This window comes from Podarcis liolepis (genome assembly GCF_965112155.1).
Source record: "Podarcis liolepis genome assembly, chromosome: 15".
In the NCBI taxonomy this organism is placed as follows: domain Eukaryota; kingdom Metazoa; phylum Chordata; class Lepidosauria; order Squamata; family Lacertidae; genus Podarcis; species Podarcis liolepis.
Window position 1 is genome coordinate 14,958,013 of NC_139566.1, and position 23,378 is coordinate 14,981,390.

Consider the following 23,378-nt stretch of genomic DNA (forward strand, 5'->3'; position numbering starts at 1 on the left):
TGCAAAGTCTGGAGGGCCACAGATTCCCCACCAAGGTCTAATCTAAACTGCTGGATTTCAAAGCACACGACTGTCTGAATTGCTCACAGTCCCTCAGCTTGCCTCAAAAGCGGGAGACACTGTTGTGTTTTTAAGAAAGCCGCCCAGCTTCTGAATGAAATGTGTTTGCTCTTTCTTTCTCTCGCCCAGGCTTCAAGCTGAACAAGAAACTGTACGAGCTAATCATCACCCGCTACGCTGAACCTGATCTGGCCATCGATTTTGACAATTTTGTCTGCTGCTTAGTGCGACTTGAAACCATGTTCCGTGAGTGCCCTTTTCATAGCGTGGTCGTTTTGTATTTTGATGTGTGACCAGGTTGTTTTAGTCTGCCTATGGAAGGCATGGGCAAAGCCCCCTTGCCCAACCCCCAGGACGCCATAGCTATTGAGGACTGATGGAGGCTGTATTGTCTGCACCACTTCTTCCCTCTTTGGGGTTCTCCTAGAAGTCAAAGGAGGCAAAGGAGTAGCAGGGGACTGCAGTGTTGGCCTTGCGAGTTTAGAAAGGTGTTGGCTTTGCATGCCCCAGTGCTCTAACTCCAGGGCTAGAGGTTTTCTTTAGGTGTGCCTAAAGGCTTTGCAAACCACCAGCAACATTTTAAATTTCCATGCAGTTGCAATATGTTCCCCATGCTGCTCTTAAATTCTTTCCAAAGCAGCTTGAAATGGGTAAGGAGGAAGCAGGCCAGCAGCCTGGTGCATCTTTGGGCATGCCACCCTGCTGGCGCAGTTCTTTGGAGCCTGTCCCTGAAGTCAACAGGGTTGATCTGGGTTTGTTTCCCACCCAGAGAAGTCCTGCAGTGAAATATCTTGATTTAATTCCCACCCTCAACTCTGCCACTCACCCCACAATCTCTCTCTTCAGGGTTTTTCCAAGCACTGGACTCAGACAAGGATGGAATCGTCACCTTTGACTTGGTTAAGGTAATGCCTCTCTGATCGTTGAAAATAAATTGCCAGTGTCATAATGCTGTGATACAAATGTCTGGTGAGATCACACTCGGGATACCGTGTGCCGTTCTGGTCCTGGAACTTCAAAAAGGATATTGTAAATCTGGAAAAGGTGCGGTGAATGGCAACAAAAATTATTGAGGGGGTGGAACGCGTTTTCCTATGAGGAACGATTATGACATTTGGAGTTTCTGAATTACTATGTTTTTATTTTTTTTATAAATTTTTTATTGATTTTACAAAGTTTTAATAAACATAAACAGACAAATAGACACACAAACAAACATGTATAATTTCATACCCCTTTTTTCTTTAAACCTTACTTCATCGACTTCCCCATACCTCCCTTTTCTGCATCCCAATTTCCAAAATTATTTCAGCAAATCCTAACAGCAAATCCTGTTTTTAATCCTCCGAAAACCCACCAGCATTTTTGCAATAATTTATCCTTAACTTACATTAACTTACATGCAGTGTTCCCCAATGTGATTGTGCATTGTGTTGCAGCCTATGTATGCATTTTTGTATGCATTACTTGCAAAATTTGGAGAGGAGCAGATTTTGAAGGATGGGTCTATGCTTCAGTTTATGCATTGTTTCAGAAAGTGTGAATTAGGTAGATTTGCTTTTGACGGTGACCTGAACTGAATTTCTCCTCTATTCCTCTTTTTATCTCTCTCTCCTGCACTGCAGTGGATACAACTAACCATGTTTGCCTGAAGAAGAAACAGCACCATCCCTGCACGGCTGTCTGGCCCTTCTCCTCGGACATCTTTTGTGCTTTCGTTCTTCTTACCTGCAAGTGCCTTGCATCACAATGTGGTCGCTTCTTGCTTTTTCGCTGCTTCCACCTCAAATAAAGGAACAGACACGTGCTTAAACACACACACACACACACACACACAGCACTTCACATTTGCCTCACGTGCCAAGGTGGACTCTCTTGGCTCCCTGCCGCCGTGCCTGGTCATCACCTGTGACCTCGGAAGCTGTTCAGATCCTGCGCTGCCTCCAAAGCTGCTTCTTGCTTTGAATAACAATCCATAGTGAGACTCTTGCCGCACAGCTTGGCACAAAAGAGGCCTTTCTGACTTGACCTCAGGCTCCTTGTCTTTAAAATGGGGGCTTATTACAGCACCAACATGAGCAGCAACGGTGGCTCTGTGGAAAAGCCCTGAGTGGGCAGTGCATTCTGGGAAAACTCTTGCCTCTTGATGGCCAGTTTTTCAGTGGCTGTTGGCTTTGGTTAGTTTTTAGGGCTTTGTCCTGATGTTGGCCTCCTCTTAAGTGTTTGGTTTTTTTTGTCTTAAGATGTATGTGCAGGATAAGGGGGGCAGCCAAAGAGCTGGCCCCACAGAAGCATTGTTTTGAAATAGTGGACAAAAATCCTAAGGCACACGGCAGCGGGGGGGGGGGAGCCCTGATGCCTTAATTTTTAAAAAGGGATGTCATGCCTTCTTTGTCCCTATTGCTGGATGTCTGCTCAATCCTCCCAGTTTGCTTCTATAGCCGTCTGGTGGATGCCCACTCTGCAACATAGCACTGCTTGCTGGGAAATCTCAGCCCTCTGTTGGCCACACTTCCTTCGACTCATTTGCCATATTTCTTACACTCAGGCCGTATTTGCACTATACGTTTAAAGCACTCTTGAAACACATTGAACAGCCATGGCTTCCCCCAAAGAATACTGGGAGCTGTAGTTTGTCAAGGGTGCTGTTATGAGATCCCTCTCCCCCTCACAGAGCTACCATTCCCAGAGTAGTTTTAAAATCAGTCCCTCTTCCCAGGGAACTCTGGGAACTGTAGTACTCTCCGCACTCTCGACAAACTGCAGTTCCCAGGATAATGGGGTGGGGGGAGTTTTATAAAGAGTGCTTTAAATGTGCAGTGTGCATTTGGCCTCAGATTTGCCCACTGGTATTTCACTATTTGCCAGTGAGATGCCTTCTATGTTTTTGAAACATATTTGCATCAGTGCCAAAGAAATATTCCCACTTCTGTAACTGTTTTGGCCTCTGTTTTTTTTTATTTGGCAAATACAAAGTTTGGCAAGTATGGACTGAGACCTGACAGGGGACTTTGCAGGGCTCCTTCTTCAGATGGGCAAAGGCCTGTGTCTACATGGGGGAAGCCTGAGCTTTCAATCCCTGGCATCTCCAGGTAGACAGAGGAGAGAACACAGTCTGGAATCCAGGAGAGCAGCTGCCAGTCAGTGTAGACAATACAGAGCTAGCTAACCCAAATGTCTAGTTTGGTGTAAAGCCGCTTCTGATCTCCCTGCTTATATCAGCCTTTTATTCAGAAGCAATTGGACTGAAATCTTATTTTTAAGGGGAAGACTGCCTTTCAGTGGCATGTTCTGCTGATCACTCCTCAACATCTCCAGGTAGAGAGAGGAAAGAGAACTACATGGTTCAATGGCCTGGCTCCGCCATAGGGTGGCTTCCTATCTTCTAATCTGTATCTGGCTGCAAGGACGTCATCCCTTTTCTCCAGCCCCATATTTTCCACTTGCCCGAGGGACCCCTTTTCCTCACTGGTGCCTGCCTTTTGGCACCCACAGCTTCACATCACTGACATCTCGAGAAGTTGCCTGTGCCAGCCTTGCTCCTCTCTGACTGTTGTCCTGCCTAGAGGGTGCCTTTCTTGAATGGGAAACTGATAACCCTGCAACGCCTGGAGGGCTATGGGTCCGCCATCCCCAGGATGATGATAATGATAAATTTTATTTATACCCCGCTCTCCCCAGCCAAGACCGGGCTCAGGGCGGCTAACAACCAATAATAAAAACAAGTTGATTAAAATACAAGATTAAAATGCATTAAAACATTAGGATGCAGCCTCTACACAGGAGGAGAAAGGAAAAAGAAAGAGGGGGAGGGAATCAAACTGGTTCTAAGCCAAAGACCAGGTGGAAGAACTCTGGCTTACAGGCCCTGTGGAAAGAAATCAGATCCTGCAGGGCCCTGGTCTCATGAGACAGAGCGTTCCACCAGGCCGGAGCCAGTGTTGAAAAGGCCCTGGCTCTGGTTGAGGCTAATCTAACTTCCTTAGGACCCGGGACCACTAGGGTTTTGCTATTTATGGACCTTAAGGTCCTCCATGGGGCATACCGGGAGAGGCGGTCCCGTAGGTACGATCTGGATAAGGAACTGACTCATGGAAATCAAACAGGGTCAGGCACAAAATGATTGGCAATCCTGTTTGGCCAACAGTTGGGCAGGCTGCTTCCTGTCTCTGGAAGCTTCTATGAGCATTCCAATGCCTGACCTCAAGGCCTGAGGGGCAGAATTCTCCTCCCCCAGAGACTGGTTTGGGGTGAATTGGGGCCTCCAGGCTGCGGCAGCTGAATGCCCTTTACTTGTCTCCCCCACCCACTTCACACTTGCTGCCTGAGGTGCTGCAGAAGCCCCCTCACTCCCCTCTGAGGCTGTTTCACGTCTCCCTTGAGGTGCCCAAATGGGAGACTTCTGAGGTGATGTTTGCTTCTGTAACTGTGCCAGAAGATTCCGTTATCAGGGATTATTTTACACTCCTATGATGCAACTGGGTACTACTGTTTAATCTTTTTGTTTTGTATTGTAGAAACAGACTTGTTTTATTGCCAAAGGGAAAAAAGAAGTGCTATTATTAAAGCAAGATGCTTGAGTCCCTATTGGTTTGGGCTGTTTTTTGTTAAGTTTCATTCCTTCACCACACGGTTCGAGGGAAGGTTACAACAATATAAAAATGCAACCTTGAAATAAGTTAGAATAATTTACAGTCGGAAGAATAGGGTGGGCCTTAAACCTTAAACCACAACCTTTGCCTGGCTGTGAGGCGTAAAGGCCGCTCCCTGCAAGGCCCTTTCCACCTGGCCTAGGGGGCAGGGCCCAGACTCGCCAGCCCTAGAAAGTGGCTCCTCATGAGGCCAGAGGAGCATCAACGGGCTATTGTTTTATTGTTTTATTTATTTAATATGCTGTAAAACGCTTAGAGATTTTTATTAATATCAGCAAGACAATGGAGATGGTGTTGGGCTTTTGAAGGTAGAGAAGAGAACTAGCCCCACTGTACATTGGGGAGGGCTGTGTGGAGAGAATCTCTTCCTTTAAATTCCTAGGAATTTATCTCAGTGAAGACCTTACGTACTTGGAAAATCAATACAACCCAGGTGGTTAAGAAAGCCCAACAGAGACTCCATCTCCTCAGAGTATTGCAAAAGAACAATGTCAATCAAAATCTGATGATCTCCTTCTACTGGTCCACAATAGAAAGTGTCCTTTCATACTGCATCTCGGTGTGGTACGCTGGTTTGACATCAACTGATAGGAAGTGCCTACAGAGGGTGGCGAATACAGCGCAAGATATTATGGGCTGTTCCGTGAATCCGCTGGATGAAATAACGGAAGAATGTTACCTCAGGAGAGTGAGGAAAATTCTCAGGGATGATTCACACCCTGGCCGGCACTTTCTTGATCTCCTGCCCTCGGGCAGAAGATAGGTAAAGGTAAAGGTACCCCTGCCCGAACGGGCCAGTCTTGACAGACTCTGGGGTTTGTGCGCCCATCTCACATCTATAGGCCGGGGGCCAGCGCTGTCCGGAGACACTTCCGGGTCACGTGGCCAGCGTGACAAAGCTGCATCTGGCGAGCCAGCGCAGCACACGGAACGCCGTTTACCTTCCCGCTGGTAAGCGGTACCTATTTATCTACTTGCACCCGGGGGTGCTTTCGAACTGCTAGGTTGGCAGGCGCTGGGACCGAGCAGCGGGAGCGCACCCCGCCGCGGGGATTCGAACCGCCGACCTTTCGATCGGCAAGCCCTAGGCGCTGAGGCTTTTACCCACAGCGCCACCCGCGTCGGGCAGAAGATATAGAAGCATAATTAGTCGCACCAACAGGGTAAAGAACAGCTTCTATCTGTGGGCTGTTAGGCTGCTGAATGAAAAGATAACAACGGGGCAACTGACTTTTAGGTTTGGTGGGTGTGCCTCAATAAACGAGGGGAATTAAGACTAAGAGAGCTGAGTGGGGGGTGCTCATGTAATCTCACTGTATACAAGTTGTACAAGTGACAATAAAGTATTTCAATTATTCAATTTCAATTATTAAAACTATAAAGCGGTATAGAAAATTAAAAAAATTAAAATACAATAAAATAAAATATGTAGCATCTGGTTCCCCCAGCCTCTCAGGAGAGGGACATTCACCCGCAGAGAGGGAATCGGTGGAGTTGGAGAAAGCAAACTGATCAGATACTGAGTCTATGCAGCTAATTCAAGATGGATCCAAAACTCTTGCCCAATTCATCATCTCCAATGGACCAGGTGAGTGTGACTGTGGAAAAATGGCCTTGTGGGCCAAAGTTAAACAGACCGCTGGCAGAGTTTACTTTGACCCTCAAACCGGAGGATCCCTGTTTGGTTGCCTGGGATTTGCAGTCATTTGTGTCACAATGCCTGGGTTCCAGTTTCCCTGGAGATGCCAGAGAATTCCAAAGCAGTTAAACAGAAGCAGGTTGAGGCTGAGGCGGAGAACTAGGCCGATGGTATGCATCCTAATAATATAATTAATACTAATAATTTATTTTTTATACCCCACCCATCTGGCTGGCTACATCACCCCATAATTAGCATTTGAGGAAGGGCTAGCCCATCTCTCCCTGCCTTTATCTCTCTCTGCTGATCCTTCTCCTCAGGTCCCTTCTGATCCTTTACCTCCATGAGCTCACAAACCTGGTAGCACATAGCATGCTTAGGCAGCTACTAGGGTCCCCACTGCTGTGAGCATTAGCCATCATTTTAACTTTCCACACTCACTCTGGGGCGTGCTGAGAAACTGGTGCCGCCAGCAGGGCTAGCAAGCCCATGGTCCTTTTTGTCATTAACATCCCAGCAAGGGAGTTTAAGAGAGGGCATCAGTGGGAGCTGCAAAAGCATTTCCTACTCCTCACATTCTAGATGTTGACTTCAGTGTTTCCCAGTCACCGTCCCACATTTGCATCCGGGCGAGGGACAGGTATCATACCAGTTCAGCTCAGCTTTTGAGAAGATAACAATTATCTCCCACTTAAGTCCACCACCACCCTTCTGAGCCCACCCCAAAAGCTGCCTTCTTCCTCCTTGACTCCGCCCTGGGATATGTCCCCCTCTCCCTCGAACCAGAATATATCCTCCCCCCTGCTGGTCTCTCCCGAAAACATCCCCCTCCCCCCTGAGTCCCCCTAAGAAATTGCTCCACTCCTCTGCTCCCTCTCCATTCAGCCTGCCCGGGAATATGCCTCATTTAACTCTCCCATAATATACCTCCTTGCTCCCTAAAACTTCCCCAGAATATGCCCCCTTCTCTCTAACTGGAGGATCCCCATTTGGTTGCCTGGGATTTGAAGCCATTTGTGTCACAATGCCTGAGTTCCGGTGTCCCTCGAGTTGCCAGAGAATTCCAAAGCAGTTAAACAGAAGCAGGTTCAGGCAGAGAACAAGGACGATGGTATGTATCATAATAATTTAATTTTACTAATACGTTATTATTTATACCCCGCCCATCTGGCTGGCTACATCACCCCAGAATTAGCATTTGAGGAAGGGCTAGCCCATCTCTCCCTGCCTTTATCTCTCTCTGCTGATCCTTCATCTCCATGAGCTCACAAACCTGGTAGCACATAGCATCCTTAGGCAGCTACTAGGGTCCCCACTTGCGACAAGGCCCCTCTGCTGTGCCATTATCTTGCCCCTCAGTCCAGGAGTGTTGGGGAGTTTGGAGCCATCGTTTTAACTTTCCACACTCCCTCTGGGGCGTGCTGAGAAAGTGGTGCCGCCAGCATGGCTAGGAGGCCCATGGTCCTTTTTGTCACTAACATCCCAGCAGGTATATAATCTTAGGGTTGCCATACCAAGAAGTAAAAATCAGAACACAAAGTTGTTGAGCTTTACTGGGGAAAGATTCAAAAAACCCAGACATTTTACTGATTTCCCAAAATTCCCCATGGATGCTAATACCGTCACTGGGATCCTGGACATGTCTTGGGGAAATCCGGAACGTATCAATCAATGTATGGCAATGTCTGACGTATGGCAACCCCATTATACATCACAGGCTGCCTTGTACAGTGGTACCTCGGGTTACATACGCTTCAGGTTACAGACTCCGCTAACCCAGAAATTGTGCTTCAGGTTAAGAACTTTGCTTCAGGATGAGAACAGAAATCATGCTCCAGCGGCGTGGCAGCAGCAGGAGGCCCCATTAGCTAAAGTGGTGCTTCAGGTTAAGAACAGTTTCAGGTTAAGAACGGACCTCCGGAATGAATTAAGTACTTAACCTGAGGTACCACTGTACTCCCATTAATAATCTTCTTGGAACTACTAGTTTACGGAGTGCCAGTTATAGCCAAGGGAGTTTAGCAGAATATGGAATGGGCAGAGAGAGACAGGTTCCTGCCCCACAAGAGCATACAGTATTGATTTCAACATTGGGGAGATATGAAAAGAAAAGAGAGCTTAAAGAATAATAATGGCTGAATGTGCGTTTCTCCTCCAAGGAGGTTCCAGGGACTGACCCTGTCTCTCCCCCCCCCCAATTGTTAAGAAAGGACTTTGTTCTTTTATAGAATCCTTTGGCTCTAGATCCTGCCTTCCTTGGCAAGTTTATCACTTCTTTTACTCCTTTTTCTCCTGCTGCCTCCACCTTCCCTCTTTGTAGTCCTTTGCAGGTGTCAGTGTTTCACCAGTGGGCAAAGAAGAAAACACCGCCCCCTGTCACTCCTCTGGTGAGAGAATAGCCGTGTCGCACTTTTATTATTAGCTTCTTTTTATTTATGTATTAAAAATGGTTTTAGACTGCTCTCTTATACAAAATACCAAGGTTCTGTACAACAAAATATACAGTAAATCATAATACAATACAAAAAACATTAACAAGTTGAAACAACTGGACACAGCTGCTGCAGATCCCCAATTGTCCCTATTTTCCAAGGACATCCTTAATTTAGAGAAGCCGTCCCGGTTTCTTATTTGATATCTGAATGTCCCACTTTTCCTTAGGATGTCCCTATTTTCACTGGAGGAGGGTAGGAGGGTATGTAGGAGGGTATGGTACCATGTCCCTATTTTCACTGGAGAATTTTTTGTAAAAAAACAATTGTTTATTAGTTTTCATTTGCAGTCCAATAATAGCCTCATTATAACAATACCACTATATAATACAATTATTCATACCAATCATTCAAATACCCAATTATATAATTTAGATAAAGTTGGGCCCCATGTGCTAGATTAGATGGTTTGATGATTTTCTTTATTTCGGCATTCCAAAATCTGATTCATTTCAATTATATTCTAGTCATAATAATGATCCCTTATACAACAAATGCAATAATAATAACTTGTATTTGTGTTGACACATTAAATGATTTATAAAACTGCAAGTGAGGAACTAAAACTATGTCTTTGTTCTTCCTGGGTGCAGCAATTATTCTGTCTGTTGTGTTTCTTCCTGTCCTTGTAAGATGTTATGTCTTTCTCCATTGGTTAGATAGGTCACCTATCACTTTCTGCTGCTCCCCTTTCCACACCCACCACCGCTTCCTTTTCTTTTCCAGTCATGCTTGTTACTAGTTCAGTGCTCCTAAATGGAGCATAGGCATATATCTATTATTATTTTCTTTTGAGTCCTTGAATTTGCACAAAACCAGAAAACTATACAAGCAAATCACTTAAAAAAAACCCCTTTTCCTTTCTTTTCCAGCTGTTCTCCTAACTATTTCTGGTGCTCAGAGAAGTAGTCTTACTTTTTTTTCTTCCTTCAGATTTGCACAAATTCCCAAAAGCTTCCCAACCAGAGAGTATTAAAACTGTGCGCTGAAAATATACATTTGTCACTGTGCTTTAGTGCACTTCCTGGGTGAGGAAAATAAATGAAATAAATTTGAAAACTACTGACTCTGACCAGCTCTTGGGCTGCCCATTCCTCCTTGGCCACTATTGTGCCTCCAAGCCACCAGCTCTGACAGACACAGATTATTTTGGCCAAGTGACATCTCTCCTTTTGTCTTCTCCCAGTTTGAGACCATCCAGGGGGGAGCCTCCAAGAAGAGGAGTCGCCTTGTGGGGAGGCCTTGGGCTGCAGGTGAGCTGATCCTGAGTGGTACAGGGAGGGGAAAGAGGTTACTGGTTTCCATAGAAACACATCACCTGTCCTTTCCCTAGAAAAAAAGATGTTCCTAAGAGATAGGACAACAAACCGGGTGCTTGGGGTTTATTGACACCCAAGGCTCTCACTGGCCCCTTTTGATATATATAGGCATCCGTCTGTCTCGGGAGACAATGGAGGAGTAAGGTCCTTTTGGGGTGAGGTCAAACTGCTGGAAGGTGGCCTGCTATGGCCATAGAGGCTGATAGGGGAGAGACATGTTTTGTTGCATCTGGGGCAGAGGAAGGAATCCAGTTGTACTGCTGCATATGCACCAGGGCATTTCTTCTCTCTACACTCCTCCTAGTGGTCATTCCTCCTCCAGTCACTGCTATGGATACATAACTGTTAGGCTTTCATGCACTGCAACCCAGATCATCTCAGGGCTCTCCATAGCCAATTGGTGAGTGACACAGAGTCACATAGCCTTAATCGGATTAGGAAAGGGCTGAGACGTTCCCCTGTCCATTGTAAGAGAGGGAGCTGCAAAAGCATTTTCTACTCTTCACATTCTAGATGTTGACTTCGGTGTTTCCCGGTCATCGTCCCACATTTGCATCCGGGTGAGGAACTGGTAGCACACCAGTTCAACTCAGCTTTTGAGAAGATAACAATTATGGGGGTTGTTATAAGTAGCCATTATTTCTCCTTTAGGACCATAGTTTGGCAGGCTAGCCAGCTGGCTGGCTGTCCTAGCAAAGGTAGCCATTTGTGGGTGTCAGTGGGTAAGAGAGCAATCCCAAGGTCTCTTGGGGGGCATCACTGGGGCTGGTGGGTGCTCTGGAGCTCCGCCTCCATGGAACGAGAGGGAGATGCACCTGCAGGCCACAGAGAGGGATGTCTGAAGAAGTAGGGATCCTCTCTTGACAGGCAGCAGGAGGTTCTGCTGCTCTTGCTGCCCCACCAGCAGCCAAGGCATAAAGGAGGCTGGGGAAACCCAGCCAGATGGGCAGGGTATAGATAATAAAAATAAAATTCCAGGAGATTGTCAGGAGCAGATTTGGGAAGCCGGATGCAAACAGAGGCAAAGTTAGGATCCACGCATGCTTCTAGCTCCAGAGATTTTAGCTGCAGAAATACTCAAAAGGTGTGGGGTTTTTTTCTTTGTTCCTTCTGCTATACACAGGAAATCGCGCCAAGGAGTGAAGTGCATTGCAAGATCCTATGAGCACCCTCTTTCTCCTTGCTCTGCTCATAGCCACCCCAAAAGCAGCTGTCTTCCTCCTTAGCTCTGCCCTGGGATAAGTCCCCCTCATCCTCGAACCAGACTATGTCCTCCTCCCTGCTGGTCTCCCCTGAAGATATCCCCATCCCCCCTGAGTCCCCCTAAGAAATTGCTCCACTCCTCTGCTTCCTCTCCATTCAGCCCACCCAGGAATATGCCTTCTTACCCCTGAAACTTTCCCAGAATATCCCCTCTTCCCCACTGAAACTTTCCCAGAATATGCCCCCTTCCCCACTGAAACTCTCCCAGAATATGCCCCATTCCCCCTGAAATTTGGCCAGACTATGCTTCCTGAAAGTTGGCCAGAACATGCCCCCTTGTCCTCTGAAACTTTCCCAGAATATGCCCCCTTGCCCCCGGAAACTCCCCCAGAATATGCCCCCTTGCCCCCTGAAACTGGGCCAGAATATGCCACCTTGCCCCCTGAAACTCTCCCAGAATATGCCCCCTTGCCCCCTGAAACTCTCCCACAATATGCCCTCTTGCCCCCTGAAACTTTCCCAGAATATGTCCCCTTGCCCCCTGAAACTCTCCTAGAATATGGCCCCTTGCCTCCTGAAACTTTCCCAGAATATGCCCTCTTGCCCCCTGAAACTTTCCCAGAATATGCCCCCTTGCCCCCTGAAACTCTCCTAGAACGTTTCGGGGGGGGAGGGGCATATTCTGGGAGAGTTTCAGGGGGGAAGGGGGCATATTCTGGGACCTTTTCAGGGGGCAAGGGGGCATATTCTGGGAACATTTCAGGGGGGAAGGGGGCATATTGTGGGAGAATTTCAGAGAGCAAGGAGGCATATTGTGGGAGAGTTTCAGGGAGCAAAGGGGCATATTCTGGCAGAGTTTCAGCGAGAAGGGGGCATTTTCTTGGAAAATTCCTAGAAAATATGCCCCCTTGGCCCCTGAAAGTCTCCCAGGATATAGAGCGCAGTTGCAACAGGGGTTACTATTCCCAAACGTCCAATGTGGTACGAAGGAAGGCAAACCCTAACAAAAGAAGGCATGGAGTTTTATACTTTTCTTACAGCACAGAGGAATATGTCAGAGGAGGGGTGATTCCAGAGATTACAGGTGATCAGTTGTGAGAAATATTTGGTAAAGTACAGTTGTTATGACAGTTATTAACACTTCAATGTTTACATGCAAAGTTCTTAAGTGGTGTTGACAAAGAGAGGAAGGTTTGCAGATGACTGTTATGGATATTTCTCAGCCCATCCAGTCCATCCTACTGATATCTATCTACTGTATTGTGATTTTATGATTACAGGGAGAATCTTGATGGTTCTGCCTGGAGCTTTTCCTCCAGGGAAGAATGACTATGGGCTTTGGGCAATTCTGGAGCTTATGTTGATGTTCCCTGACGCCTTACGAATGAAGTGTTATATGTTACTTTGTTGTTATGTTACGGTTGTTAATGACTTATTAAAATAAACAGTTGTATTTGTGAATTTGTGTCAAATCACTGTAGACCTTGTAGGTGGAGCTGTGGTGCTGTTTTAGTGTTTGAATGTATTCCAAATATGGCACTCAGTAAGGGACGCGGGTGGCGCTGTGGGTTAAACCACAAAGCCTAGGACTTGCTGATCAGAATGTCGGCGGTTCGAATCCCCACGACGGGGTGAGCTCCCGTTGCTCAGTCCCTGCTCCTGCCAACCTAGCAGTTCGACAGCATGTCAAAGTGCAAGTAGATAAATAGGTACTGCTCCAGTGGGAAGGTAAATGGCGTTTCCGTGCGCTGCTCTGGTTCGCCGGAAGCGGCTTAGTCATGCTGGCCACATGACCTGGAAGCTGTACGCCGGCTCCCTCAGCCAATAAAGTGAGATGAGCGCCGCAACCCCAGAGTCAGCCACGACTGGACCTAATGGTCAGGGGTCCCTTTACCTATAGTCACTGGAAGGACAGATCCTGAAGCTGAGGCTCCAATACTTTGGCCACCTCATGAGAAAAGAAGACTCCCTGGAAAATACCCTGATGTTGAGAAAGATTGAGGGCACAAGGAGAAGGGGATGGCAGAGAATGAGATGGTTGGACTGTGTTCTCGAAGCTACCAACATGAGTTTGACCAAACTGCAGGAGGCAGTGGAAGACAGGAGTGCCTGGCGTGCTCTGGTCCATGGGGTCACGAAGAGTTGGACATGACTAAACAACAACAACAACAACAACAACAATAGTCTGTACCAGTGCCCTCAAAGGGCTGAAGATGTAGCTTAAAACCAAATTTGGTGTCTTTAAGGACAGAAATGGGCCATGAAAGGCAGGTTAATGCATAAAGAAAGCAACCATGTAACTTAAGCTACTCCTAAAATACTTCCTTTCCCCATACATCAATTTCTTAGAGGACATGAGAACATGCATTACGAGTAACATCAATGTTCAAATATTTAAAAAACTTCCCTGTATAGAGAAAATTAATTAAGAACGGAAAAGCCATTTATGTAGTGCAATTATAGATAAAGTGAAATACATTAAAACAAATTTGGGACGGATAGGAAAGAGATACTTTTACTATACAAGAGCAGTGGTGCAGAAATGAGTGCCTTATTTTCTAATTTTTTTAAAATCAGCTGTCTGCTTTAACCAACACTTCTCAAGACTGTCTTAATGCAGGCCACTCAACCAGTGGCCTAGCGTGGGGGGGGGGTGCAGGGGGGGCCGGGCGCAACACCTGGGGGTTAGGGTTAGGGGGCGCAAATCCACGGGTTGGGGGGCGCAAATTACTTGCCTTGCCCCGGGTGCTGACAACCCACGCTACGCCACTGCACTCAACCACTGCTCAGAGGAGGAGGGGAGCTACGAAGGAAAGCCAAATCAGTCGATCGTTTCCATTACCTGGTTGCCGCCATATATTATACAGGCACACGCGCAAGAGGGAAAATCGGATAGAAAAGCCCCCTTTATCTCCGTCGGCCTCGTCCGCCTCATTTACATCTCCCTGGATGGCATCCTGGCCTTTAGCAGGATCCAGTCCCAAACCTTCTTCAAGCTTCGCTTTCCCCCCCCCCCTTGCTTTTCCTCTCTCCTTGACGCTGCTGCTGCTGCCCCGTGAACGGAAATCAAGAGCAAAGCTGGTCGCGCTGAAAGCAATGGGGAGAGAAAGGAAAAGGAGAGGGGGGGGGGGGAGGCGAGTGAAATCGCTCTTAAAAGAAAAATCCCAGTGAATTGTATAGCCAGCACCCTTTCGTCCATGCACCTCTCTCTGTGTGTGACTGCGGATTGCGATGTCCTGACACGGACTCTCCACTAGCTCTGAACTGAAGCCGCCTCCACCTCTTCCTCCAAATTTCTACCCACCCCTGGGCTCAGCTTATCATATAAACGTGTATAGAAGCGGCCAAAATATATAGTGGGGGAGGAACACACATATATTCTTCACCACCCGGCTTCTTCTGTCTTCTCGCCGCCCCCGCCACCACCTGCCCAAGCTGGTGGGAGGGGAGGGGGGCTTCTGGCAAATAAAAGCAGATTAGAGACGGTAATCTAAAGGCTCGATCTGCCACCACTGGCCATTTTCCACTCCATTTGAGCTGCTTGCGGCTGCACGGCTTTGGGGAAGAGAGGAGGAGTGATGGGGGCGAGAGAAAGAGAAAGGAGCAGTGCGGGGGTGGGTGTGTTCGTGCAAAAGCTCTGAGTTTGATCTGGCAGAGGCAGGAAGCGCTGGATCACTTCAGCCGGCGGCGGCTGGGAGCTTTGGGGCAGCCCCGCAGCGAAAGCAGGAGAATCGGCTGTATCTCGGAGTCCCCACTGGGTGCCGTCCGCCCACTGGAGGACTTACTCGCCAGCTCAGTTTCAAAAACCTTGATCTGTGGTATTGACTTTTTTTCTTTCTTTTTTTAAAATAACTTTTTTCTTTCTTTTTTTTAAAAAAACTTTTTTTCTTTCTTTTTTTAAAAAAATAATTTATTTTTTTAAGTGTCCCCGGATTTATTGAAAAAAATCTGGTAACCTTAGGGTAGAGGCCCTTAGATGTATGGTGTGTAGCAGCTTAAGTTGCTAGTGTTTTGACTCAGTGGGGCTTCTGAGCAGACTTGCTAAATATTTATTAAACAGGCGACTATATTCACATTGCAGCGTAAGTCAATCAAGCGCCCCACTGACAGGAATCGCTGTGAGGTAAACACAGCGCGAGGGCCGCCTCACGTGGCGGATGGATTGGCTAGGCGGCTCGCCAATCACACTCCTAAAGGCGGTCCCCAGAGCCCGCTCGCTCTTTGGATTGGCGGCGAAGACTTCCTTCGGCGTCGCGCATGCGCCGCTATGGCCGGCAGCGGTTGGGAGCGGAGGGTGCTGCCCGTGTGCGTGGGGGCGGCGCTGGTGGGCGCGCTCGCCCTGGAGGTGGTCGCGGTGCTGCTGCTTCGGCAACGCGGAGGCGGCGGCGAGCGCGAGAGCGAGGCCCCTAGGACGGAAGCATTCCCATTTGTGTCGCTGGCATCGCTGCTTTTCCTGCTGGGGAACGTGCTCGAGAACGCGCGCCGTTTCGTCACCGCCTCGCCCAGCACGCGCGGCGTTATGCTGGCGGGGGCGGGGCAAGGATGGGAGTGAGTTGGGGGGGGCTTCGGCGGACGGCAGCCAATCAGAGAAGGGCGTGGGAGTGCGGAGGCGGGGCTTGAGGAAGTGGCGGGAAAAGGACCGGGAAGGCGTTTTTTATTAGGTTAGGGCAGGCTTCCTCAACCTTGGCCTTCCAGATGTTTTGAGACTACAGTTCCCAGCATCTCTGACTACTGGTCCTGCTAGCTAGGGATCATGGGAGTTGTAGGCCAAAAACATCTGGATGGTCGAGTTTGAGGAAGCCTGGGCTAGGGAAAGCGCCTTGGCCTGACATGCTCAGAGTCACTCTTCTCATTGGATTTTATTTTTTCAAAGCTCTTTTTTGTCAAGAGGAGGAAAAGCCCTGAGGAGAGCAACAGCACCCGTGAGGCCTAGCTAAAAGCTTGGGGTACCTTAAAGGGAAAGGAATTGAGGAGAAATCACAGCTGTCAGGCAGGAGGTCCCATCTCTGGGGCCATTACTTAAAAAGGGAACCAGGTAGCAGATAATGGGAAAGGCCCCTGAGAATTTCAGGGTAGACAACTCTGTGTTAGATGCTCTGCCAGAGTAAACAGTACTGAACCAGATGTTTTACCTGGCAGGCTTGCAGCACAGGTTTTTTGTTTTTGTAAGCAAGACCCTGCTTCGTTAAGATGATGGAGGCAAGTGTTAGAGAGAGAGAAATACCAAGGGGAATTTAGAGAAATGGATTTAATATGTAAAATTAAAAAATGAATGAGTATGCTGTACAAACGAAAGAGGAATATTGTAAATGAATTCCTCAGTGGCCACAAGGAAATGGTATTTACTGCAGCAGCACTTACATTGTGCAGTTCATTGCATTTGTATGCTAGGGAGGTTTCTGTGCCTGATTTTAGATGCCAGGTTAAAGCATATTATTTACAAGAGCTTAACCTGTCATGTGACCTATTTTTATGTTCTTCTGATATTTGCCTCTTTGTTTATCTTTGAATTTCGTCTCTTAGGTTGATTTTATTAAGTATGCTGCCTTGAGAAGGTTTTGTTCTTAATAGGTCAATGCAGAAATTAACATATAAACAAATAAAAGCATATCAGGTAGAAATAAATGGGAATACTGTAATCCCATTGAATTTAGTAGAACTTAATTTATGGTTAGGGGGAAAGGCATACTGCCTTTAAAAAAAAATAGTTACTCCCTTCAATGTATTTATTTGTTTTATCAGTTTTATGCTCCACCTTTCAATCAGTTGCTCAGGGTGACTTATAACTGGTTGAAAGAATACTCCCTCACATATCTGTGCCCACAACCTAGCAGCCTTTAATCCTCTGGCTGCTCAACAGTCCCAGGGAAGCCTGCATTTGGAGCAGAGTGTTCTTTCCTCCAGTGGAGGAGAGAAGCACCGTCCCCACAGTTGCTCCCTCTGTGGCCAGTGGTTGGAGCTGGGTCCATCTCCCACTTGCTGTGTGATCTTTTCCCCGAGGGACTGAACTGCCAAAAGGCACTTAACCAGAGTTTCTAAGATTAAAAAAGCAACATTGGAAGCCGCCTTATGCCAAGTCAAACCACTAGATTAACCCAGTTTTAAGCAAACTGTTGGGCAATGGTTCATCTGGGATTTAAGCAAGTTCCCCCCCCCCCCAGATGCCAGAGATTGAACATGGGTCCATTTGCCTGCAAATCATGTCCTCTGCCGCTGGGCTGAGTGAGTGGAGTAAGAAGAGCCCAGTAGAAACCTCACCATCGCTCCTCACTCTCTCTTTCAGTTACTGCTACTCCTGCCAATCTCACGTGCCTCCCCGCTGCAGCCACTGTTTCTCCTGCAACGTTTGCATCCTGCGGCGTGACCACCATTGCACTTTGCTTGGCCAGTGCTTGGGATACCAGAACTACCGCTACTTCCTTTGCCTGCTGCTACATGGCTCTGTCGCCTTGCTGTACGGCTGCGTGATCAATGCTGATGTGGTCCTATCACTGCTCCAGGAGGGCACCTCTGTCCAGGCGATGCTGCTGCTACTACTTCCCTGGCTTATGTTACTGATGGGTAAGATTCATTGGCGCAGTACAGACTCCATCACAGCCCTACAGTTGCATGCTGGAAACCGACGAAATAGGCCTCTGCACCACTCTTAATAGTACCAGCCCTGCTTTTGATAGTACAGGCGACTCCCCTCTTACGCGGGGGTGACGTTCCAGTGCCCCGCACGCATACAGGAAAATCGTGTAAGTGGGGAGTGCCCCCTAAACACCCTTGAAATGCCCTTGGTGCCTCTCTCTCTCCAATCCAGATCAAAAATACTGTACCAAAAATATCCGCAACTGGAATTGAAGTTCTGGGGCTTGCAGAAGGCTGGAGGATGCGTGGAAAGGTTGCTGCTGTGCTACCACATGCACCAGCTGTTAGGCAGAGAGGCTGAGCAGCCTAAACTGTGCCTCTGGTCTCTTTGGGGCTTCCGCTGCCTTTACCTGTCCTCTTCAAGCTCTGGGTAGGGTCTCCTCTAGCTCTCTAGCTCTTTTCTTCCATTTCCTGGTATGAATTAAATTACTTAATTATTTCCCAGTGCCACTATACGTGGTTGTAGGTGCACAAGTGGGGGGATGCCTGTATCTGTGGAGAGGGTTTAATTCAAGCCCAGGCTTACCTCAATTGATAGAGGATGAGATACTCAATATCAGGGTCATGGGTTCGAGCCCCACATTGGGCAAAAGATTCCTGCATTGCAGAGGGTTGGACTAGATGGCTCTTGTGGTCCCTTCCAACTCCACAATTCTATGATTCTACCTGTCCTGGGACCTTCTGCATTCAAAACAGATACTTTACCACTCAGCAAGGTCCCTTCCTCTAAAGATAAGGCATCCCTGCCGTCAGGCTTACGATATACAAGCCATGGCACAAAAGGAAAGGGCATTGGGAAGTGGGGAGCAAACAGAGGCATTTCTTAGAGAAGGTGAAATGGAAAGATTTTGATGAGAGGCAGAGCCAAAAGTTGCTGGTTTTCCAGCAAAGCAGATGGAGGGGTCCTGGGATCCCATCTTCCTCTCTCTCCTTTTGGTAACTAACGTAGCACTTGGATCTCTCTTGTAGGGCAGGTGAACATCACAATCTTCATCTTTGCTTTTGTGACTGACGTCTGCATTGTTGGCTTCCTCTTCTGCACGGGCTTCCTGCTCTTCCACAGCCTGCTGGCCCTGCGTGGGCAGACGACCAACGAATGGTTCGAAGGAGATCGTCAGTACGACTTGGGCTGGAAAGACAACCTTCGGGAAGTGCTGGGGGATCAGGGACACCTGGTGTGGTTCATGCCTTTTATTGCTTCCCCTTTGCCGGGGGACGGGATCACCTTCCGAACTAAGTGCCCCCGATCTGAGCCACTCCCCAAATCCCGTGACCTCTAAAGGTGGGTTCCAGGGTGCAGGTTGGGGCTATGTATAACATGCACTTCTTATGCAAGGATGACCAGAAAAAAGCAATCAGTGGGCAAAATAATTTCTTTTAACAATAATAATGCTTGTTGTTGTTGTTTAGTCGTGCCCGACTCTTCATGACCCCATAGACCAGAGGTTTGTCCAGCGCTTTCGCATGTTCAAACCACTGCACATAACTTACTTGGTTGTAATCCTTACAGGGTTATTGTAAGGCAGGTTTGGGGGGAAATTTGTAAGCCAGTGGACCCTGGTTTATTTGCTAATGGTGGGGTGTGTTAAAATTTTAGGAAATGGCAGCAGTTCCAAGGCACAATCGCTGCAAGGCCTGTGAGTCTTGGAAGCTCATAACACGCAAGGCTACTTTTCTCAAATCTTCTTTCTCCAGTATTTGATGTAGCCACACACTTGCTCTCTCCCCCACCTTGACTCCAAAAAGAGCTCTTCTTGTGTAATTTACAGGAGCAGCAGAGATACAGTAAAACATTATCTGCAGAAAAATGGTCACTTATGATTACTTTGAAGGAATGCTAATAATGACCCACACACTACTCATCCATTCTGGTTACTTTTTGTTAATCTGAAGAATTTTAACCTTCTCTTCAGCTGAGAAAGGCTCCCAGAGTGGATTGAAAAGATTAATAATAAGATAGCCCTTGTCTTCAAGCTTAAGGCAGTCTTGACATAAAAGAAAAAAGCGGGGGGGGGGGAGAGGAGGAAAAAAGAAAACCCAGACACTATTTCTTAGTTGTTGTTAGTTATTTCACTTACAAGGTTCTCAAAATGACCATCTGGAATGGAAAGAGTCTAAGGAGGGGAAGAGCCAGGGATTACCGCATTTCCCAACAGAACTGATGGTAGCCCTGTTTCTCTTTCTTTCTACTGCAGCCTGATAGCAGTCCATGACAATCTCTCTCTCTCTCTCTCTTTCTCTCCTTCCAGGTTTCCATTCTGTGTTTTGCAAGGGGAGTCGAGCCCCTGTGAGGGGAGAGCGATTAGCTACACCTCTGCTCTGCTCAAAAGCAGATGAACTGAGAGATGAATTCTCACACGTTTTGCTCCCCTGTCATCAATAGCTTTTTCCTTTTGGGGTTCTGGTGACATATACTTCCATCTGATTTGGTGGCTTTTGGCACACTGGGGATGCTTTTGAGGGGCCCCAAACGGCTCACTTAAGTGGTCTGGAAGGAAGTCTCCATGGGAGCTTAGCCATCCTTCTGGGCTAAGTTCCATCTGGCGGCTGAGGTTGCTGGGACCAAATTTATTCACTGCCTTTCAGATCTGCGTGGTGCTTTTCCACCAGCTTATTTCACTCCACAGCTGTGAAATGTCACACCCCCTTCCTTACTCTCTCAGGCTGGAAGGCACAGGGAGAAGCTAAGAAAAACTAGGCACGAATTGCGGTGGGAACACAACACAAAAGTTTGTAGTAGGTGCGAAGGCTTTACCTGTCACTCTCTTCTTGGCACTTGTGAGTTTGGTATCTCATTGACATAGGGAACTTGCTTCTGCCAAAAGCGAGCAAGAGAGGAGTGAAGGAATTCTGGCGATATTTATCCCTTTCCTTTAGAATTCTGCCAGCCGCCTTGCAATGCTTAGGATCCTTCCACATCTATGCTCTGCTTTTGTGCTTTGGCTGTATTACCCACTGAATCCTTACAAAATGTTGCCTGCCTGGAGGTCTGCACTGCTGTAAGCCCACAAGATGGGGTTGGAGGATCAAAGAGACAGGATTCCTGGCCTGTTTTCCAATAATGTTTCCAGTAATGTAGGGTGTATTAAACGGCCTTATTTGGAGTCGGAGAGTTGGTTCACCTAGCCTAGTAGTGATGGCTCTGACGGATAGTGGCACTTTCCAGACCAGCTACATAGATGCTTCAGCTGCAGCTGCTGAGGATTGAACCTGGGACCTTATGCATGCAAAACAGGGCTCTACCATTGAGCTTCTGGATGATGGAGGCACTCCCAGTGCCCTGAGAGGTGGAGTGTCAGGGCATTCTTTGCAGGAGATGGTGGTTTGGAGGCTTAAGGCATCTCATTTGATGCTGAGCAGGCATTGTAGGTTGGCAGCATTAGACAGAAACAGTACTGTTCCTTCTTATGGATCTATTCTGCTTCCCTGAATCGCAACAGTTTTGAGAGGACAGCGGAAAGGCAATGGTGGAAATTTGAGCTGCATTCCAGAAAAGTTGTCAGTCCACACTGCTTGTAGGTGGTTTTAATTTCTAGGTACTTTCAATAGTAAACCAGCCACCAGTGCAAACAGCCCCCCAGAGAGGAGGGCAAGAATGCCGGGCTCTTGAGATGCCCACCTTTCCTTGTGCCATGAGTAATGGAGATGTGGGTTTTAATCCTGTTTTAGCTGTGAGTTCCTTGGCTTAGTTTGGGGAAAGCTGCTATTCTCTTCTGTTTCAGCTTTTCATCTGACATTGGGCCTACCTTTAGATGTAAATGCACCTTTTTACATTAAAATGCTATTTAAAATGACAACACAATTATCTTGTGACTACAGTTATTTATATATATATATATATCAATACATAAACACACACTCTCAAATGGCATTGCCTTGATTGAAAGGTTCATCTAAGCTCAGAGATGGGAACCTGTTGTCTTTCAGATGTTGGATTCTATAACTCCCATCAGCTCCAGCCAGCATGGCTAATGTCAGGAATGATGGGAGTTGTAGTACAGCAGCATGGGGGGGGGGCTCGGGTTCTCCACCCCCGATCTAACTCCACACACTGTTTCCAGAAGTGGCCAGCTACATTACAGTGATTGAGAACAGTGCTTCTCAGACGGTGTGGAAGCCAAGAACCCCGGTATATTACTTCTGCCACATCTAGTCGCTCGAAGGCTGTTGCAAACAGGCTCTGGGGTGGAAAGGCAAGCTTTAAATGAAAGCCCAACATGGGTTGCCATAGACCGGGAAAGCTTTGCCATAATAATTCATGTGTTGGTTACTTCAAGACTGGATTACCGCAATGCGCTCCATGTGGGAGCTTCCCTTGCGCTTGATCTGGAAGCTGCAGGTCGTGCAGAATGCCGCAGCACGGGTGCAGCCAGGAGTGAGGCCTTGTCAGCCTAGAACGCCTGTGCTCAAGAGATCTGCGCTACTTGCCGATTTGCTACTAAGCCAAGTTCAATGTGTTATTATCACTATATAAAGCCTTTAACAACTTGGGACCAGTTTACCTGCGAGATTGCCTTACCTCACATATGCCCAGTTGACCGCTTTGATTGGTGGATTGGCCTACTACAAGTGCCACATAATACCTCGGATCATTTAGTGTCACAGCACCCATTGGAACTCCCTGCTGATTGAGATCAAGCAGGCACCTTCACTTTACTCTTTCTGCTAAAATCATTCCTGTTTAGACAAACCTACCCAGATGCTTAGAAAGTTATCTGTTTTAGTATTTTAATTTCTGTATGTTATAGAGTAGCATACCCTCCAACATTTCTCCGATGAAAATAAAGGTAAAGGTACCCCTGCCCGTACGGGCCAGTCTTGACAGACTCTAGGGTTGTGCGCTCATCTCACTCTAGAGGCTGGGAGCCAGCGCTGTCCGCAGACACTTCTGGGTCACGTGGCCAGCGTGACGAAGCTGCTCTGGCGAGCCAGAGCCACACACGGAAACGCCGTTTACCTTCCGCTAGTAAGCGGTCCCTATTTATCTACTTGCACCTGGGGGTGCTTTCGAACTGCTAGGTTGGCAGGCACTGGGACCGAGCAACGGGAGCGCACCCCGCCGCGGGGATTCGAACCGCTGACCATGCGATCGGCAAGTCCTAGGCGCTGAGGTTTTACCCACAGTGCCACCCGCGCCCCGATGAAAATAGGGACATCCTATTCCTTATTTATTTATTATTTTTATTTATTATTATTTATACCCTGCCCATCAGACTGGGTTGCTCCAGCATTAAATATTAAAAAAAGACCTTATAAAGGGCTGCCTTCAGATGTCTTCTAAAGGTTGTATAGGTACTTATCTTCTTGACTCAGAGGTCACAAAACTCCATACCCTCTGATGAGAATAGGGATGTCCTACCATACCCTTCAACATTTTGCT

General features: G+C 47.5%; 2 protein-coding genes and 2 long non-coding RNA genes across 10 annotated transcripts in view; 2 read left to right on the plus strand and 2 right to left on the minus strand.

The window, feature by feature from the left end:
- The window catches only part of LOC310694582 (calpain-1 catalytic subunit), a 58,141-nt gene extending 45,312 nt beyond the window's left edge, over positions 1-12,829 (plus strand). For 2 of the 7 annotated variants that reach the window (XM_083477785.1, XM_083477786.1), the window contains exons 20-22: positions 190-306; positions 907-965; positions 1,686-4,647. In XM_083477785.1, the coding sequence (XP_083333911.1) occupies positions 190-306; positions 907-965; positions 1,686-1,712 (203 nt within the window). In that variant the 3' untranslated portion in view covers positions 1,713-4,647. Of the gene's footprint in view, positions 1-189; positions 307-906; positions 966-1,685; positions 4,648-6,160; positions 6,301-10,029; positions 10,097-12,405; positions 12,450-12,645 lie in introns of those variants that run through there. The other 5 variants (XR_014519763.1, XR_014519764.1, XR_014519765.1 and 2 more) reach the window with 5 other exon arrangements.
- Positions 1-23,378, minus strand: part of LOC310694616 — a 197,782-nt gene that overhangs the window by 8,479 nt on the left and 165,925 nt on the right. The window lies entirely within an intron of this gene.
- Positions 6,161-10,634, minus strand: LOC310694615. The gene is made up of 2 exons (XR_014519773.1): positions 10,038-10,634; positions 6,161-6,310 (listed from the first exon to the last, which is right to left on the minus strand). It is a non-coding gene; the product is annotated as an uncharacterized lncRNA (long non-coding RNA).
- Positions 15,615-21,800, plus strand: ZDHHC24 (zDHHC palmitoyltransferase 24). The gene is made up of 4 exons (XM_083477847.1): positions 15,615-15,913; positions 17,649-17,926; positions 18,968-19,280; positions 20,248-21,800. The coding sequence occupies exons 1-3, from the start codon at positions 15,633-15,635 to the stop codon at positions 19,276-19,278; spliced, it is 870 nt and encodes a 289-aa protein (XP_083333973.1). The 5' UTR covers positions 15,615-15,632; the 3' UTR covers positions 19,279-19,280; positions 20,248-21,800.